This window comes from Micromesistius poutassou (genome assembly GCF_964030765.1).
Source record: "Micromesistius poutassou genome assembly, chromosome: 13".
Lineage (NCBI taxonomy): Eukaryota > Metazoa > Chordata > Actinopteri > Gadiformes > Gadidae > Micromesistius > Micromesistius poutassou.
Genome location: NC_140283.1, coordinates 12,386,538 through 12,407,342, shown reverse-complemented (window position 1 = coordinate 12,407,342; position 20,805 = coordinate 12,386,538). Strand labels below are relative to the sequence as shown.

Below are 20,805 nucleotides of genomic sequence, written 5' to 3'. Positions count from 1 at the left end.
TCCGTACCCATCCACCGTTGGCTGGGCTTGGCATCAGCCTCATTGAAAACCGCTACAGACGGATGCTACAGGTTACACCGGTGGCTAATTATTAATGAGCGGACACCACCGGGTTCTCCTTTCCCTTTCCTCCTGTCCTCACGTCGACGTGTATCGCGACTTCTCAAAGAAGGCGCCGTCTGCGGATGTTGGGAGATAGTAGGGGCACAAGGTGTGTCGAGACCGCAGGTGGCTGGCTGTGGTTTGGTATGAGGCATGTTTGGTCACGCCAGTCAGACAGAGCATCGCTAGGAACATGATAGGAAAAACAAAGTCGTAAAGGTTTTCAGTAACTGACTGAACACCACCACCCCCCCACCCACCCCTCATTCCTATTAATCCCCGAGTCATTTCCTGTCTGTATCCCTGTTTCCATGGAAACGCCTTACACATCTGTGTGGTGAGGTGAGGTAAAATTCCTAACCATTTGTTTTTATAATAATTAATAAAAAAAACAGTGATTCCAGCTGCCGTACGTACGCACAGTGTGTCACACGGCTTTCGCACATGCTCAGTGGTGTCTCCCAGGCCAAGTCTTTCGCCATAAAAGGCAATAGTCAACGGCTTCCATTCCACACCAGAGGGGCCGGTCGGAGCAGGCCAAAAGGCAGGAGTGGAGGGGAGCTGAGGCCAGGGGCAGACCGGTGCCGCTGGCCAGGGGAGCCACCACAGTCTCCCCGGCACCAGCGGGAAGCCATCCGTGACACACAAGCCTGACGGACCGCAGACCCCGAAGAATGGCCGACGTATCCCGAAATCTTGAACCACTTTGCAGATTAAAATCTTGCCTGAATCTGGAATAGTGATTTAGGATGTGCTCGAGACGAGATTTGTGTCTGCAACCTTACAGTTCAAAGTCCACATGTTCCATTATCAATGCGCTATGTATGCTGGAAGGACGGAATGGGGGGGTTAATAGGGAGAGGGGACTAGACAGTATTTACCTAGATTAAAGACAATGGGGAAGTGGGCCAACGTATCTGGGTGACATTGAGGTCAGCGGTGGAGCCGGACTGGGACATGACAGCTGTTGAATCCCTTCTGCTGGCCACGCACGCTATCTAGCTAACTTTCACTGACACACACACACACACACACACACACACACACACACACACACACACACACACACACACACACACACACACACACACACACACACACACACACACACACACACACACACACACACACACACCTTGCTGACCATGTGCCTTGTTCCAGTTGAGGGTGTAGCCAGCTGGTAGGACAGCTGCCTACAGGGACATGGAGGGAACCAGCAGAAACAAGCCCTGTCCGGTCTGTGTGCGTGCGTATCCATGCGTCTGGCCTTCAGTTGTCCCCTCTGCACACGTGCACCACGTGCAAACACTTCACAATCTGGGATGTGCAGGGGATTGAAGATATCTAACTTGCAATGGTAGCATTCAACCACAAAATCTACATTGTGGACGTTTTTGTCAGCTTATGTCATCATATTCAGATTTAATTATCACCGCAAATATTGATCTTGAATACACAGGGCCCCAAATAAGACTCAAGACATTAACACTTGCATTTCATCCCCATCAGGCTTTATACTAACTGTGGTGAAGTGTGCACCGATAACAATGCTAATCCTCGCTAACAAAACCAGCAGAATGCTAAACGCAAAAGTTCAAAAATAGACCTTCGTAAGAAGAACCAGGGTGTCTCTGGTAGGTGAAGTCTTAGCGCCACCAACATAGTAACATAATTATTACGAGAATGACCTCTATCACTTAAACACACACACAAGCTTGGTACCAAGAAGGGCCTCAATTGTCTCAAATGGAAGTACAGAGCAGGCGGTCTTGGAAGATGCAGGCTGCATATTTAACACCTCAGTACTAAAACATGAACTGAATTAGTTTACAGTGACGCACAAGCCAGGCCTTAATTAGTTGCTGCAGAATCAGATGTCGAGCTCCTGTGTTTTAATGGCTGTGTGATATTACGCAATCTAAAGGCTTTTAATGTATCCAGTGTTACCTACCGTTTACAACTTCACCTGTGTCAAGACTTGCCTGCCAGGCCTGTGGCTCTTCTAGCCAAGCCAGATATTGCCCAACGTAATAAGCTCTTGTTGATTAGTATACGGATGTAATTAATACCAGCTGTAAGGGCAGACAGCGCTTGTAAACAAAACCAGGGAGAAGATGGCGTTGTGCTCGTTTCCATTCACACAGATGAAGGAAGAGGAAGGTTGCCCCATAAACTGGGTGGATATTTTTTGTTGTTGGGGAAAAAGATTTGCTCTTCTCCATTACCCACATTGAATTCAAATTTATCCAATGTATGCGTTCTTGACCTTTGGATTTAAATATGAGCTTGATGTACACTTTTTCCACACTTAAGCCAAACTCCTTCCGACCCCCCCAAGATGATTGTACGCAGTATTTGGAAGGTTGTTAATACACAATGCACACAAATATTTTAACAACATCCGCACTGTACATCTATAAAGAGTTTATTGGGTGGGATGGCTTGATGAGTTGCACTTTCTTTAAATTAGGACTGGAAAGAATCTCTTTAACAAATGGCTAATACACACCAGCACAGACCTATCCTTTCACTAGCTTGATCCCAACCAGTAAATAAATAAAATACACGATGCCCTGGAGGAAATTATATGGCAATCCTGTTAAACAAGTTCAATTGTAACGTGAAAATGAACATAACCCTGTGGGTTATAACCTTTTGTTACACACTTCCATACAACTTGTAACCAACTTCACACAGTGTTGTAGATAAAGTAACACTTAAAATAGTACAAACTATCATATTAGGGAGTTAACTATAAGATGTCAGCTAACAGTATCTCTCCTTTACGCTAAGAAAATATTAAGAAAATACCTGCCATTTTGTGAAGTCAGCAGTGTTAGGGCTGGGATAGGTGTCTTGCAGTAGACAGGCCTCCTGGTCTATTTTAGTGTTCAAATTGAAGAGATTGAAAATGGCTCTTAACCCTGAAAAGCCACAGACAGGCAGTCAGAGCCATGCCAAGACTAACCAAACCACAGCGGCCATTACAGAGCTAAATAGAGCAAGGATGGCGATATGACTTAAGCCTTGTTTTGTGGAGCTCTAAAGAACGGCAAACAGCATATATATATATATTTTTTTGTAATACCTAAATGTATCATCTGTTTTTATAAAAGATCAATAGAAAATCTGTTACATTCCGGCAGGATAACAACGAAACATGTAACAAACCCCCATCTGTCACCCCAACACACACACACACACACACACACACACACTCGCCTACCAACCCATTCATAGAGGCTTTCAGGCACAGGCAGTACATGAGGACCCCCCAGTGACGCTACAATGCAGCCTCATCAACATCTCAACACACACGTGGAGGCGGGAGGGGAGGGGAAGAGTCTTAATTGTGGTAAAGAGTACAGCAGATCAATTCATTTGCACTCAGGAGTCTTAGACAACCAATTCAAATATGACTGCGACTTGAATGGGCTCATGTGGGATTTAATCCAATCAGTTGGCCAAAGATGAGACAATCAAAACAAAGAAGCTGGCAAGATGATTGGATTATTTAACACAAAGAACCATGTGGCCACTTATCCAATCAATGTTTTCCAGAAAGCAAAAAGTCTTTCTCCCCTTAAAACCATAACCACGACACCATCGCCATTATTGTATTTGCAATTCTAGCAATTCTATACAAAATGTTTCTGGAATTCCTTAAGCGGAAAAAAACAAAGAGTCAATCCTGCCGAAACTTTTGATCAGCTATGTGACATTAGTAGAAGAGTAGAGTGGTGGCAAATGTGCAGAGATAAACTCGTGGCACAGCCACCATGACAGAACGCAGCACTGAACTGCTGAACACAGCACTGCCAGCTGCATTGGCAGCGTTCTCTCCAAAAACGTGAAGATGGGGGATGATGCGCTTCATGACTTCACTATTGTTAGACGTTAAGTCCAGACAATGGGCAACACAGCATTTGGCATGTGGGCCCCGGGCCTGAAAAGACACCTGGCAGCATTGAAGGTATGAGTAACTACACAGATAACTTATCTGTGACCTGGAGGAAGACACTCATCATAGTTACTTAATATCATCAATTGAAAATGCAAACACACAGAAGGTAAACTTACAATAACAATACTCCAGTACCATCTAGGCCCCCATGTACCTCCTATTGATTATTTTTAGGAATGGTGTCATGCATGCATTATGAGTTAGGAACGGCATGCAATTACTACATTAGACAAACGTCTGTTTTCTACTGGACCTCGATAGCGGTGTTCTTTTAAGTTCTAACTGTCTAAGTTATGTAACAAAAAATGATTATCATGGTTGATAAAAAAAATGAACAACTGACAAATCAAACACTAGCCAACATAAACAACCATAATACAAGTAGTACAAAAGTAGCACACACGATTTCCCTGATTTCAATAAAGTAATCTGAATCAAGTAGTGCTATTATACTATGTTGAGAAAAGCCCTCAAAAAGGTCTCCCTCAGTTACAACACACTCCTCTAACAATAACACACTTCCTTGTTTTATTATTAATGGGGAGATTTGTATAATTGACGACGAATAGGATCCAAGAAATGAACACTAACTGTTTAATTAACATCCATTATAGACCATCTATAACCCAAACCCAATGGACATTCGTTTTTGTTTTTTTAGAAAAGCAAAATTATTAATTCGTTAGCGTTCTCGTGAAATCCAATGACATGCTTGATTGAGTATGCCACTACACCTTTGTGACTACCAAGCAAATATCGTGTCCCGAGACAGACCGATCCTTTGATGTCGTGGAAAGTTATAAATAAAGAACTTGCCGCTGTCACGAGTGAGTGTCGGAGGCCAACGCATTAGCAACATTACTGTAGTAAAACGAAGCTATACGTAAACGCGCTTTAGATGCTCAACGTAAGAATATGTACAGAAATATAAAACAAACGTTGAACGTACCGTAGCACTTTGCCTACCGCTTGAAGGACCATTTTACAACTTAGTCCGTTTTTGGGGTTTCTCTGCGAGTGCATGTCCGTCTTATCTCCAGGAAAAGAGCAGTAATCGCCGACCATAGTTTACCACTCTGTTATTAATCGAATACCCTCGTGCTTCAGACTACAGCCATGCAACCACACTTCAGGCTACGGTCTTCACCCTACACTGTCTCAACTGACTGTACGGAGCACCACTCCAGCCTTCCTCTTTCTGCCCATGGGCCAATCGGTGAGAACCGTCCTCTCTCGAAGAGGGGAAAAGTCTACGTCACAGTCTGCTCCAGTGGACGTGGTTGTGGGAGCAGTGAAGCGCAGTTACAATGCAGCAACAGGTGGTCACCGCTAGTAAATGTTTACAGCAACATCATAAAACAAACAAAAAAGAATCACCATATTAAACAACGAAATAATTAATTATTTGCTTATATTAACCAAGCTCAAGCTCGTCAATTTATTTTCATACACGATCATGTACAACCAAAACATTGTCACAAGTCAATATTGAATCGAACTTTTCTTACGCTTACAAAACACTTACAAAGTGCGTTTGGTGGATCGACATTCTTTCAAATTCAACGGGAGCTAAAACTAAGACCGGTGGGGGCGGGCAGACGTGTCGGAACTTGACATTGGTATGAAGGCGCTACACACAATGCGTTAATAACAGTAGTCTTACCGTTTCAAAGATGTGCATATGTCGGTAGTAAACGATTAGAGATCGTCTTTACAAGGACGGTAGGACGGAAATAGAATTGTAGACATGATGCCAAAATTACAACAGCATGATCCGTGTCACCTACATTTTAGGAGTACACACAGAGACCTAGGTCATGAGAAAACAATCTGTGGAACCATGCAGCCTGTTATTCTCCCACCCTCCTTCCCTTTAATTATTCACCTTCTTCCTCCCCTTCAAATTCCAGTCTTGTGTTTTTAGACCCATCGCTTGTTCTTAGGGTAACTCTTTCCACTTGAATTACCTGTCCTTTCTCTACGTGCCCTTCTCTTTCTCTTTCTGCCAGTGAGGTAGCAGAGCGGATAAGAGAAAGAAACCTGGCCCCTACTTTCAAATGGGTCTCTTGTTAATAAGCTCCCTACCAGTCAAGATGTTAAACCTAGGTTAGATCTGAGAAAGTAGATCTAGCTGAACGTATCAAGGAGCACATATTTTGGCACGGGTCTCTTTGCAGAAGCAAGCCCCTCGAATACCTGAACACCTTCCCTACAAACCACAGCAGTGGTCAGGACACAAGCCCCCTCTGTGTGGCTCCAGTAGGGCCAGGATGCTTGCTCGGAGGGGGTGGTAAGGTGCTCTGTGACTGGCTGCCAGTGAACATAATCTGGTGGTGGTGGTGAGGGAGGAAGAGAGATGGGTGCTAAAGAACAGACCAGAGGCTAAATATAGAAACGGGATAAAAGGTAAAAGAATACCCAGAAAGAGGTGGAAAGTTAAGCTACTTTAATCAATAGCCCGGAGGAAATGTTTCCTCTCCATGGTTCAAACACCGCTAGTTAGTCAGTGCACTACCGAAGGAAAAACTCCAGCACCCCCATTAAAAAGGTTCGCTAACTGAATAGTAACTTTTTGAGTGACTCCATAAACAGTGCAAATAGTGGAATAGGTGCACCGGTCAAATGCAAGAGGTCATTGGCTCATCATACTCCTTCAGATGATCACTCAAGTGAAAGCAATTACGGTCATGGAAGTCTAGACAAATAACATTCCATCAGTCGGCTTCCCTCATCATTAAATCAGTAATTTCCATCACCTGAAATAGAAGGGTGTCTCTCAGGTCCACTGGGCCATGTCGAGTACCAGGCCTGACCGATGGGCCCCCCATTTCCAGGGCTAGGCCTGGCCTCTGGGCCTCCATGCCTGGGAAATGAGTATCGAGGCTAAGCTCAGGATCCACAGTGAAATAGCCCTTGTCATCCGCCTGGTTGTAAAGACAAAACATCCCACTTCAGCTAGTCCTTGGGAAAAATATCACTCTTGATTCATGTTTAGTGATGGAGCGATCATGGTACATATTTGTAGGCATGATATTACATTATAATAATTAGGTTGGCTAAAGTCAAACAATGAAATAAATGTGTTTAAATGTTTGGTCAAAATACCCACAACACTTAGTCCTTAAATAATACACAGCTGTGCAGCTAGTAGGGTAAAAAAATAAATGTTTCGACAACAATGGTTAAAATACATTCCAGGTTTAATGTTAGAACCGGTAGAGGCAGAGGAACAACCACATCTAGCGTGAAGGCGACTTAGAACGCCCCAGCACCGATGAAATGATTCTTACGCAAACAGTGACGTAGATGGAAACCAACTGCCACATTCCATTGTCTGAAGGCCAGCAGGTCCTTTATCTCTGCCTCTGCTGACGTTAAAGAGCCACCGGCCCTGTCCCAGGCCTAGCATCCATGAGCAGGTGACACTATGATGACGTCGTGCCAAGACACATGTATTAATACATATCCACAATGGTGGCGGCGTCCTTGCAGTGACACACATTACACAATCATGAGACACGTGCATTCAACAGTGTTGAAAGGTGCAAGATTTAAATACGGGTCGTAAATATAGCAACTTGTTGTGTTTGCATCAAGCATGGGAGCATATGTTTTCAATAGCAGCATTGAACCTTCATATTGATCACTCAATGACATGGTATGGAATTAAACCCGGGTTACATCTCAATGGCTTGATAATGTATTTGAAAGGGAGTGTGATTAGAATCAGTTAATAATATTGAAATCTGTTTTTTGATTTCAATAAAGCTAAAATTGAATAATATGATACAAACATTGGATTATGGAGTGTTTTTGTTGAATAGTCTGTATCTAGCCTGTGACGGTATTCAAGTCGTCAGTGAAGGCACATGCCTGTGTGACGACCAAGCTTACAGACGGTTCTAGTTTAATCTGTTTAATGTGCAGCCGACCATCCTTAAACACGATTTCCCCATAAGTTAATGAAAGAATTAAATATTTCATTACAGAATTTGTTTATTCACCTCGCCGACGAAAACCGTATGCCAAATATATTTTTACTGCTAACGAAAAAAAAAAAGTTCCACTTCCTAAGTGCCTCAGGGTGCATGGTGAAGGGTAAGTAACTACTCCAAATCGTGTGTGGCCATGAACCACCGTGACCCGACAGGGATTCCCAGTTTGAGGCAAGATCTTGTACTAAACCAGGACCTGGGGCGCTGAAGCTAAAGCTGCCACTGGCTGCTCACTGGCTGACGGAGATGGCTGAATGACCTGCCAAACGGGTCGGGCCTGGAAGTCAGCGGACATTCCACCTCTTTGAGACAAAGAAAACACTGAGTCCTGCCAGTAACAGATGAGTCACAACCAATGCACACGAGTCTCACAGGACCTTGCAACAGCTCAGTGCCCGCCCATGCTAAAACAGCTTTGCGGCCAATGATGGCACAGATAGAGATGATGACAGACAGGCACACCAGCCAAACAGGTGAGCAGAAGGATATTAAAAAACAAAATCATGCAGAGAGCTTGCTTAGCATCGGTTGGTGACCTTGTAATCTGTGTGTGCGAGAGTGTTTAGACAAGGTTTGAGCTGGTTAAAACAGCATGGGCTGCCTGAGGGGTTTTCAATGGACTTTGCTGAAGGTCAATGAGGCCAGGGGACAACTTCTCATAATGAACCCAATAACCTTACACACAAGAACAGCACCCAGAGCAGGAAGACATACAGGAAATACATTATATATATAAATAAATAAATCAATCATAATCCTCATAGAGTAGACTAATCAAAAGAGCTCTTAGTGCCCAAACCTTGTTAAAGCATGATTCTAAAGTGAGTCTAAAGTAAACAATAGGCAAATTACCTCTATAGAGCCTAGTGAATGTGTATTCATAGACCAATGTGTAGCCTACGCAAACAAAATCTGGACAAGAATAGGTTTCGGCAAACAGTGGGGGCAGCCATAAGAGGAAGTTCTGCAACAGCTCTCACAGGCCATCCTGGTCAGCTTGGTTTGTTAAAATACTGGTGCTTATAAGTGCTTATCATTAAAAACAGAGCTAGGTTTTACAATTGCATCTTCCTTTCTCATTAAGGAGCTCTTTCCTTGTCCACACCCCCTCTTACGATTCTCTACTTTCCCTCTACCATTTGATCCTTTCATCTTTGTAGGTGGTGTATGAGGGACGAGACCTCCCCTTTCATTCTTATACCTTTCTTCCTCCCCCCTCTAGCCTGATCTGTCTCGTCAACACTGCGCATTCCAGCAGGAGAAGGGCGACGAGCAGAGACCTGCCATCTCTCTCTGCGCACGCATGTGCACAAGTGCGCCAGAGCAAGACCAAACAAAGGAAGGAAAGAAAGGGTAGATCTGGGAGGGGAGGAAGAAAGCAGAAGAGAGAATGCTTCTGAGAATACAGGGGGACTCCCAGTGGTGGATCTTATCTTGTTTCGGTGCTGGTCTAGATGTGTGTACTTGTAACATGTGAATATATTACTCTCCCCCTCCTCATTTACACTTTATTTAACAGCAGTAACCACCCAAAATAATAAGTTCCTGAGCTGCTGTGATTACCACAGCAGCTCAGTTCAGAGATGTGTACATCTCTTAACTATGGAGTTGGAGTTGGAGCTAAAGTTGGAGAAAGAGACTTAAGCTGTGGGGAGAGAGATTAACCATGGACATGTGTTTGAAAGAGCAGAGGCCAATGACTGGTTCTAACTGGTTTAAGACTGATGAAGGAGGAAGTGGACATTGGCCAAGTGGATGACAAGAGATGAGAAATACCAGAGAAACATCCTCAGGCAGTTTAAGCTGTGCATGGCATCTGCTCAGACGAACAGGAGGAGGGCTGGGCCAGACCGGAGAGATGATAGTTAGAGCCAGGTGAATGTTGTTGAGGAAAACCAATGCCATGGAAGGATTATGGAATCGGCCAATCAACAAAGAATCCAACTGGTTGATTTTGTGGTATTAGACTAACAGCAGAGTTAACTACTAAATCATTGTTCTTTTTAGTATTTTTCTTGAAGTCATTAGGTTGAATAAAAAAATATCTGCCCTACCTACATTCATGTTCAAGCCAATTTGAATCCTTGCTGATAGACTTTGTCAGTCATCATCATCTAGTAAATACGTTAAATGCTAAAACCAAAATTTGATGACTAATCAAATATCACGCTAACACTATTGAATTATTGGATTATTAAATGATGAGCTGAGAAAGAAGAAGAAAAGGGAATGATGTTTGAGGATGTCCCAGCATGCCTGGCCACTGTACACACCCCTCCCTCCTAGCATTCCAGAGCAGCTCTCAACAAACCATCTCAGGATTTACACACACAAACTGAGCCTTTAGGCTAGGGCACAGAGTGTTGGGAACACATAAAAAAAGTGCATGCAAGACCTATGGGTGTACACACACACACACACACACACACACACACACACACACACACACACACACACACACACACACACACACACACACACACACACACACACACACACACACACACACACACACACACACACACACACACACGTTGTTGTCGGCGGCCCGAATTTGTAGTTTCCTGGTAGAAGTTGAACAAATGCTAAATTGCCAGTAATCATGTTGGCAGAGAGGTGGCTGGTTAGATGGGGAAGACACATGGCAGGTGCAGGAAACAAAACCGGATTCTTCTCAATGAGGACTCACAGCATCCATTAAACAAATAATGCTAAAACTAACAAGGAAATATAATTTATATTTATCTAGTTATCTTGGCTGACACACACACACACACACACACACACACACACACACACACACACACACACACACACACACACACACACACACACACACACACACACACACACACACACACACACACACACACACACACACACACACACACACACGTTGTACTGCCACCTATAGGCAAGTATAAGACACTACACTGTCCTTTAGAGCACATCTAGTGCCCTAAGCTTGTTGGTACAAAGAGGACAATTGTTTTGTTCCTTTTAAGAAACAGAACAGAACTGCCTCTGAAAAGTGTGCTTTAGCCTCTTTAAATGTAATGATTGCACGTCATGGCAAATATAGGCTGAAGTTGCTATTACTTGCACTTATTAAGCTGCATCACCATCTACATCTACACAGTACCCATGCCCCACCCATGGAAAAGCACAGTCCCTCAGACTTCACAGCAAAACCAACTTTCCATTCCACTTCTCTAAACTTTTTTAATAAGGGCGTGGGTGCACAGATTTCTGTGTGTGCGTGTGTCCCCCAATACCCAACTCACTCATAACAGTTGCTGACACTATAGAGCCAAGCACCCTTTTGAAGCCTTCCACCAACATAATGACTTACTTTCCACTACAGTTTCAATTAACCAGCAGCACTGCAGAGAAACATGAAAGAGTCACACTACTGAAAGAAACACTGGTGGTACACACGAGAAAGAGGGCGAGAGACAGAAGAGAGAGAGGGAAAGATTCTTTCAGCTTCAACTATCAAAAGGTACGCCTGCCAGGAGCAGAGGCAAACGTTTCCTTGGAATTGTATACAAACTGTTTGCAGAGATTGTCATTTTTTTAATTTTGGGGTATGAGGGATAGTTTGAAGCTAGCAAATATTGGATGTAGCCAACAGAGATAAGGGAGATATTCAACACAGTATTTACAGTGTTGGCCACACTGAAAGGTGTGTGTGCTGCAGAAGGAGAGAGCGAGAGTGAGAGAGAGGGAAAGAAAAAACAAGAAAGTGAGAGAGCGAGAGCTAGGGATGTGGTCTGCCCATGCCCATGTTTGCACAGGAGCACAAGGGGGAGACTGTGAGGGAGTGAGAGAGAGGGATGGCTGGAGCCGAGAGGGAGCACGTCATGGAAAGGACGAAGAGATGGATGGAGCTCAGATGAAGGATGGTGAAGGAAAGGATTGGGAGAGGGTCCATGTTTGCACAGGATGTGCGTGCATTCAAGAGCCTGGGCCTGTGCGTGTGTGTGCGTGTGTTGGCCCTGAGCAGGAATAGTACCAACACACACACACACACACACACAAAAGTAAACTTAATGGAAGCTTAACTACTGATAAAACTAATCCATTGATAGTAATTGATAAAGCTGATGGAAGATATGCCCTTTTCTAAAGTGAACAGTTAATCTATTGCTAACACGATGATGAGACGGTGCTGATGACCTACTGGGCTCTACATACAGAGCACTCAGCAGGGGGACTCAGCCAGCTGACCCTGCCTGTGTTTTTTTGCAATTAAGGGTAAAATACCCAAGTTCATTTGTTCTCAAATGCTCTTTAAAACATTTACATTAGCATAATAATAATATAATAATAATAATTAGTGAAGGAAATAGCTTGGAGATGATTCGTGCAGGGTATTAACTTTAGTATTGTAACGTGTAGCGTATTGTGTCGTTTTTCGTATTGGCCTTTATCAAAGCTAATCAGTTGCTTTCGAAGAGCATCCTGATAACATGTTCAAAGACATGCAGGCAGTGAACTTGACTGGAGTTCAGGGTTCCAGGGATGTGCATTCCAGAACTGATCCAGGTCATTGACTCCGAAATGAGAATGCTAGTCAGTCACAGATGTCTGCCGAACTTATATGAGAACGTACAAATATGGCATAAGGTAGTTCTCAGAAAGATATACACGCGATACAGAATGTTCTTTGGACACGGAGAATTGGCCAATTGGAGCAGACTTTGAGACAGAGGTGTCAGAGCGAGCTGATTAAAGCTGACAAAGCCTTGTAAGTGTCAGACATACTGATCCTGATCTTCATACATACTGTACTCAGCTGTTGTTACCGGTCCTACACACAATATAAATCCTGTGCTCCAAGACAGGCATCTCTTGATCCTAGGGACCAAGCCGTTTCTTGGCTTATTGAACATTCCTCTGGTTCCCAAGGGCCCTTGACTGTCATACACTGACCTTGTGTCCAAATTTACATTAAACCATTAAACTAAACATAAAAAATATTAATAACCATGAATAAATAAACTGACCCTGCTGTAGTTGGTCTTGCATAGTTTCTTTAGGGTTTTATTAGTTTTAATCAAAATAGGTAAACGAATGTGTCCCACCTTAGCTTTGAGAGAGTCTTGTGTAGCTATGATAAGCTTTGGTGACCCCTAGTGGTGATAGGGTGGTAGACATAATACTATGTGTATACGCATAATATTGTACTTAACATACAATTTATCTGGATTAATCTCTTCCCCAGTAGTTCTTCAATGTAATATAACTATGTATAGTAATAATCAAAAGGTATCCACAGTTCACTGTAAATACCTTAAGAACAATTAAATCCTAATAATAATGCATTGAATTTATATAGCGCTTCCTCACTACCCAAAGACGCCTAGAAATGAGGAACTGATTAAGAGGGGGAAAACATTAGAACCACTGGAAGCCATCCATTAACCTAAGAGGTTTTAGGTGCGGTAATTGTAAGTCAAACATCTTTTGTTTTCCCCTTGCAAAAAAACAAATAAGCAGATGATTCTCACAATAGCCACAAGTATTCAGTGTGTGGATAATTTGAACCAGAGCATTCAGTGAAAGAGTCCTCAATGCACAAACAGAGCGCCCTCTTCGTTCGTTATTGCTGAAGAGTCCGTCGGAGGGACGTTTGGTTTGCATTAGCAAACCAACTGGCTCCTGCTGCTTTGCTTATCTCAACAGCCTCACGGTCAAACCCAGGGAGCAAGGGCGCAGAGTTTCTGCCTACGCACTGCTTCCGAGCTCAGCACTGAGACGAGCCAATAGTGCTGCCTTTACACATTCTGTCCAAGTAGCAGTTTAGAAAGAGCACATAACCCCGAAAATGACAATCAATAGATTCTTCTTTTTTTTTTTTTAATGGAAGCTGAAAATGATAAACAAAATAAACAATGGAGTGCTTATGACCACTAAGTGTGTGTGTGTGTATGTGTAGTGCATGTATACATGTTTGTGTGATCCTGCAGTATAGATGTAGCGACAACCGTTCCCTATTTTGGTTGGGTCACACAGAGAGAGGGCTTCATGTGATTTTGTGTTTTGGCTACACAAGAGGACAAGGGAGGGGGTAGGAGATGAAGAAAAAACATGTTATGGATTCCTGTCAAAAACCACATGTTTTTTCCTCCTTGAAAGGGCATTGTTTCTGAGCTAAGATCTCAGGGAACTGGCTGCTTGCAAGTATCCGATAGTGATCAAACCACACACACACACACACACACACACACACACACACACACACACACACACACACACACACACACACACACACACACACACACACACACACACACACACACACACACACACACACACACACACACACACACACAATGGGAGGAGGCAGAACAATGCACGTAGAGGACACAGTGATGGAGGGGAGGGCAGAAGGAGGCCAGGGCAATGGAGAAACCTCAGACAGGATCACGTACAGCTGTGTGTCCTTCCATCACCTCCCCTGCCTTAATGTATCCCAGACCCACTGCAACTGAGGCAAGGATCAGAAAGCACACCATTACAACAACACTGTTCATCATTCAACATACATGAATGTATGGCAATGCAATCACTTTCATTCTCTAGTTGGAATCAACGTTCTGCTTGATTAAGTGGAACGTTAGCTTCGTTAAACATTTTGATGATTAAAGAAATATATGCATAAGCGCTTAAATGCCGGGTGCAGGTATGCATATGTCTCCTTCCCTAGTGGTTGAGATTGGCGGCACTAGAGATTGAGATTGGCAGCCCAACATATATACAACTATTACTGGGGGTGGGACACTGCTTGGTGACATCTCACAAGGTGGGACAGTTATGAGGAGTATGTTAATGGGGGATGCATGGCTCTAATGGGAGGAATCTCTCCTGCCAAGCCATCAAACATTGCAGCCACCAACAACGCTGCAGGAGTTTGCCTCAGATGCAATACATCAAATCATGCGAGAGGGTCTGAGGAGGGCTTCTGTGACACATAACCACACATAAAGCAGGATTGTTTTGAAAGTGTGCCACTTAATAGTCTGTAATGCAAGTAACGGAAGTTGACTTTCTTTTGATTTATAACTGAAACATTTTCCTTGGTTGTTCCTTTGTGGTACTATGTCAGATGACTTGTCATTAAAAAGAACATTAAGGGCACAGCAAAACAAAACCCACTGTGGAAATTATGATGAGTGATGCACTGTATAGAGGAAGAATGAAACAAAGAAAGAATGAAACAAGGAAACTGTACCTACTTACTGCCACCCTTTCCATCCCCTTTAAGATTGTACCAGACAGCCAAACTCTACCACACCCCCACACTCACTCCTGGCTGGGATAAACAGGAAGTGTGGCGCCCAGGGACTTCCTGTCTACCCTGAAATGGGGCCTCTTGTTCCCAGAGACGATGAAGAAAAGCCCCAAGCTACTGCGAGGCTCACTCCTGCTGCACCAAGTTCATGACCAAACCCTGTCCCTTCCATATAGACACCTTCCAAAAGGCATGAGTTGAAACTCAGTCATACTGAGACCATCCAATAGGTCTGGGTTAAGACCCAATACCACTGAGACTGTTCAATAGGTGTGGGTTTAGACCCCATACCACAGATCATTAAATGGTTCTGGGTCTAGACCCCATAACACTGAGACCATTCAATAGGTGTGTGCTTAGACCATTTAATAGTTCTGGGTTTCGTCCCCTAACACTGAGACCATCCAATGGGTCTAGTTTGAGACATCATAACACTGAGACCATTCTATAGGCCTGCAGTTAAACCCCATCATTATGCCACCTCTCTACAGTTGTTTTGGCCATTAGGATAAGACTCTAATCCCCTTTAGACGTCATGGGCCTAGTTGGTATAGAACCCTATTAACCACCTGTCTGTTTATGGTCCTACTGAGAAGACAGAGTTAAGACATACCTTGAGGAGCCCTTCAAATGTACTCAGAAAGAAAAAAGAGACACACGCGAGTAACAAATCTGCGTAGACACAGGTATGACTATTCACCCACAACTCAAACCCTCCCATATGGGAAGGAACATAATTAAAAACAAACAAACCTTGAGTTGCAGATATTTTACAGAGATTTGCTTGTGGTGCCATATGTCTATAAGAGTTGGACTGTCATGCTTATTCATTTAGCTATTTTCAACAGCCATCTGGCAAGAACACTACCATCTTGAAGCAGGAGATGTCAGTAACGGAAAGACCTACGCAGATGACAAGAGCACCATTATTTACCCTGGTACATGAGTATGCACCTGTCTAATGTATTGCTGACTCTTCGGAATCTATAAGGTGGAGGTGAGATTAGTGCAATTGCAGCTCTTTTTCAAGCTACTGAGCAGGCAACACATACACACACACACACACACACACACAGGTACCATAGATCACTATTTGAAGTCGAATACACTTTCATATTGATAAAATTAGCGATCATGGATCAATATTGAAAACATGAACATCCTATTGCTTATTCCAAAAATAACTTGGAGGTCAGGACAAGCTCAGCCACAAACTTTGCGTTTGAGTTCAATTGTGCGCTGAAGAGAACAAGATTTTGGAAAACATTGATACCAATAACAGTGAAGGGGATTGGCCTCAATCTGGCACTATTTCAGACGACTACCCCTGTACAGAGACCAAACACCAGCAGACATCTTCTGTACTAAAACATTTATTTTTAGATTTATAAAATTGTCCTCAGTAGTGCTGGATAGATTTTAAATACACAGTTTGTATATCTGTATTTGTATGAGACCTATGTGCGTGGGATGTATTTAAAACTTGTTTACTTGTGTAAAGTAATTTCGACCTGAGTCCATCTGGAGCCAGTGTTTGTATACTTCAGTATATGCTTCAGTGAAGCTTCAGATTATCTATACCCGGAAGTCTGGACTGGTCTTCGTGCCTCATTTGTCAGGGTGGAGCAGCAGACATGAATAAACAGCTACAACAACTGGAAATGGGAATTGTGACGTTGAAATTGTATATTTCAGTTCCATTTTCCTTTTCTAAAGGGAGGGTGTGTTTTGATTTTTGTTTTCGGCCTGTCATCTTTCCTATGGGAACAGGGAACAACTGAGCTGCCTAACTGTTATAAATTAGGTCTTGCTGCAGTTGTTCTCAGTTAAAAAATTGGAGCTGGTCTCATCAGTATATTCTCAGTTGTGCAGGATTATATATTGTTGTGGGTTTCGCTTGTGTGTCTTTTTTTATCCTTTCTATCCTTTTGATAGACTTAGTAGGTGATTGTGGAGACATGGTATCCTCATGGTCACATTTTGGAACCTGTTACACCAATTGTACCGTCTTGTTTTCATGCAGGTTTTTTGTGTTAGCCTCCATTGATTGAGGATATCCTTCTTTACTTGAGATTAATTTGGAAATGAACAGGAGGCATAAAACCAGGACAAACCATCAGCCATTACATTTGCATGTTTAGAAAGGGTGGAAAGTTGTGTCATTATTGTACTGAAAAGACCAGCTGCACCTTGGCCAGGTTGGCCCAAAATAGCATAATGAGAAACACATGGCCTTCACTATTAAAACAATAAAACACAGAAACTGTGACACACACACACACACACACACACACACACACACACACACACACACACACACACACACACACACACACACACACACACACACACACACACACACACACACACACACACACACTATCTGGTTAACGTCCAATTACATCAGAAAGGTTATTCAAGGTGCTTGCCCTCTGTTCCAACAAACACCAACACTCATCTAAAGAATGTTGGCCAAGGCCGATTCCACATGTTGGCCAACTTGAAAGTAACTTCGTCAGCCAGCAATCAACAACAGCTAACGCAAACTTGCCCAAGATTGGTGTTTGATGGGGCAGTTGCAAGCACAACTAAGGTGCATAGGTTTTCTTTTGGCCAATTGGCACATTGCCCTTTAATTGTATATTGTACACAATGTTTCTGGCTTGGAAGTGGAAGACAATAAACTACTTTACTTCAATGAACAGCCTTCTGAATGAATAGACAGTCTGAGCTCCATAGAGGGCCACTATTGAAAAACACTACTAAACCTCAAGAGCCACTTAAGGCTCTCATAAGTGGAGGTCAATGATGACTTGTTCAGATGGGTGTGTCTCTCAAAAACACATCAATCAGACCAAATAACAACACTGCCAAGCAAGCTGATCGAAAGGGGAAGTGCTAAAAATAGGACTGCCAAACCATTTCTCCCTTAACGAGCCCATAAGGCCTCAGTGATTGGGCCAATGCCCGCTTGCCTGAGGATAATTACAAGAAAAACAGAAGTGACGCATGTCCTTCCCTTCATATGGCCGCTGTTCCACAACCAATAAGCTGTGGGAAAACATATGGGGTTCAGCAGGTACGTCACTCGCACACAAACAAGGGGATAGATTGTTCAGTAAAAAGGGGAATATTGAATTTTAAAAAAGGGTTCGCGAAACCCGGCGAATTAGGACTGCCTAATCTTACCCAGATGTGTGTGGGTGTGTGTGTGTGCATGAGTTTGGGTTATATATAGGATTTATGGAGCTGCTGCTGAAGTAGGCCCATGCTGGTTAACCTCAGGACCACATGTGAGGCCGGACCAGGCAGATCGCTACTAGCATGGGGACTGCCAGGCTAGCTAGCTTAACCCTAAACCATCCGCCCACTTTCTCTCCAGCACAACAGCCCTCTATGTGGAACTAGAATGGCTTTCCAATAATACCGTTGTTTATTTTTTGGCCACCTTGAACTGCTTAAAAAGTAACTTAAAAAAAAAAAAAAAAAAAGTTGGAAAGGTTATTCCACTCAAGGCCAAACAACAATGACAACAATAAAGAGGAGAGCGCAAAGTCTGAGGGTCAACCTCCCACATAAACAGTCCATGTAACCTCAGGACGGAACACAGTGTCCAAACAAACAGCACTGCCTTGCCAAGCAGGATGACCAAGTGTACGCATCTGAGGGGGGGGAGGGAGCAGCAGATGAGCAGGGAAGAGGACGTCTGTGTGACGATGTTTCTCCAGTAGTGAGCCCCGAGCTACCCAACTCTGGCTGCATGTCACCCTGCCCCTGGCTCACCTCAAGGTCAGTAAGTACATTCAGCGTCTACTCTAGATCAATGCCCACGTCCTTGACAACAGGCCACCTGAGAGTCTCTCGCCCCCTCTCACTGTCTGTCAGTGTCTCCTTCTCTCTCTGTGTCTCTCTCAGTGTCCCTCTTTCGTCCTTGCTTTCTCGGCTGTTAAACTGTCAAATATGGAGCCCCTATTTCATCACACAAGGGTGTAACAAACCTAGCCCATCAAAGTTGCAATGTCCTAAAAGTCATCCTTGTAACCGCAGCGCAAATAAGCGATGGTTGCGTATGTGGGAGGGAGGTTGCTACACACCAAAATTAAATTAAACATAATATTGACAGGAACCGCTACTGTAGAGGCAAGCATCCCTAGAGGATAGAACACAAAACTAACAAGCCAACAATGTCAACATAAAAACGAGAACAACAAACTGTGTGTGTGTGTGTGTGTGTGTGTGTGTGTGTGTGTGTGTGTGTGTGTGTGTGTGTGTGTGTGTGTGTGTGTGTGTGTGTGTGTGTGTGTGTGCCTATACCTATAGAAGAAGCAGTCACAGCACACAAGGACCCCCATCCAGCCCACAGTAGGTCCAGCCTAGACCAAGGAGAGGTGCTCAACGTAGGCCGGTCTCCCTCCGCTTCCTCTCTTCGTACAGCAGCCTGTCTGGCCTACGGGTGTATGGGTCCAGCGGCGGGCATAACACCGTACGCGGTTGCCCACCAGCAGGCGTGGGGCCCAGTGCTCAGCAGCGACGTCTTCGAGACTTTAGCGCAGGTCAGTGTGACATCACTGTGACACGTGCCAAGCGATGCAGCCTTGGCGCACGCACACAGTATCCCGCTTCTACAGAGGCTGCAAAATTAGACGCTTAACAAACCGAGAGTGCCTTGCTCCGACGATCCCGTCTGCCTTCCAAATACTGCACTGCCCACCTCTCCGCTACATTCTCACATTCACTCACTCTCTCTCTCTCTCCCCCTCTCTCCCTTCCTCTCTCGCTCCACTTGGAAGGCGGGAAGATTAACTTGGCAAACAAGGTCCCATAAACAAACTGCTGACTGTATGGCAGCACAGTCTCGACTGCAGAGGAGAGAGCGCAAGACAGACACGGAGTCAGAGAGAGAGAGAGAGCGAGAGACAGGAAGCGTACCCGGATGGTTAGAATCTCTGCAATCTGTATACATCCCAAACAACGACCTAGCATCCCCCCTATCCAGCCCACATACCAACAAATCAAAACACACGCCCAGAGATTCTGCTCTTATCTCTGCCCGGAGCCGGTACAGCCCCTCTTCTCTGCACACGGACTGTTTAAAATGTGAATTTTAAGGTTTGTTTTTAAACTGACTGCAAATAGCTAACTGGAACAGTAAACATTGGGGGAGCACTAGACACGTGACTACACGTGTGCTGCATCGACCACGTACGCACGACTGCATTGACTGTTCATTCACACAGTGGAGGTATAGGTGTGGGAGGGGCAAAGGCTTAGACACACCTCTAGGACACGAGCCAATCACTGCAGAGCATTACAGCCCATTTCTGTAGCAAAGCAACCCGGTCATCATTTGAAGGGCATGCTCATAACCCCCCCCCCCCCCTCTCTCTGTCATACGCAGGCACCCCCCTCCCCCTGGTGAACATTTCCACCGGACTGCAAGGGGAAAT

The 20,805-nt window shown here is 44.1% G+C and overlaps 1 protein-coding gene across 4 annotated transcripts in view; it reads right to left on the bottom strand.

The window, feature by feature from the left end:
* The window catches only part of mob2a (MOB kinase activator 2a), a 48,442-nt gene that overhangs the window by 8,937 nt on the left and 18,700 nt on the right, over positions 1-20,805 (bottom strand). Inside the window, exon 1 of one of the 4 annotated variants that reach the window (XM_084477398.1) lies at positions 19,673-20,741. The exons of 2 other annotated variants lie outside the window; for them this stretch is intronic. In XM_084477398.1, the coding sequence (XP_084333524.1) occupies positions 19,673-19,710 (38 nt within the window). In that variant the 5' untranslated portion in view covers positions 19,711-20,741. Of the gene's footprint in view, positions 1-5,015; positions 5,191-19,672; positions 20,742-20,805 lie in introns of those variants that run through there. One more of the 4 variants, XM_084477397.1, reaches the window with a different exon arrangement.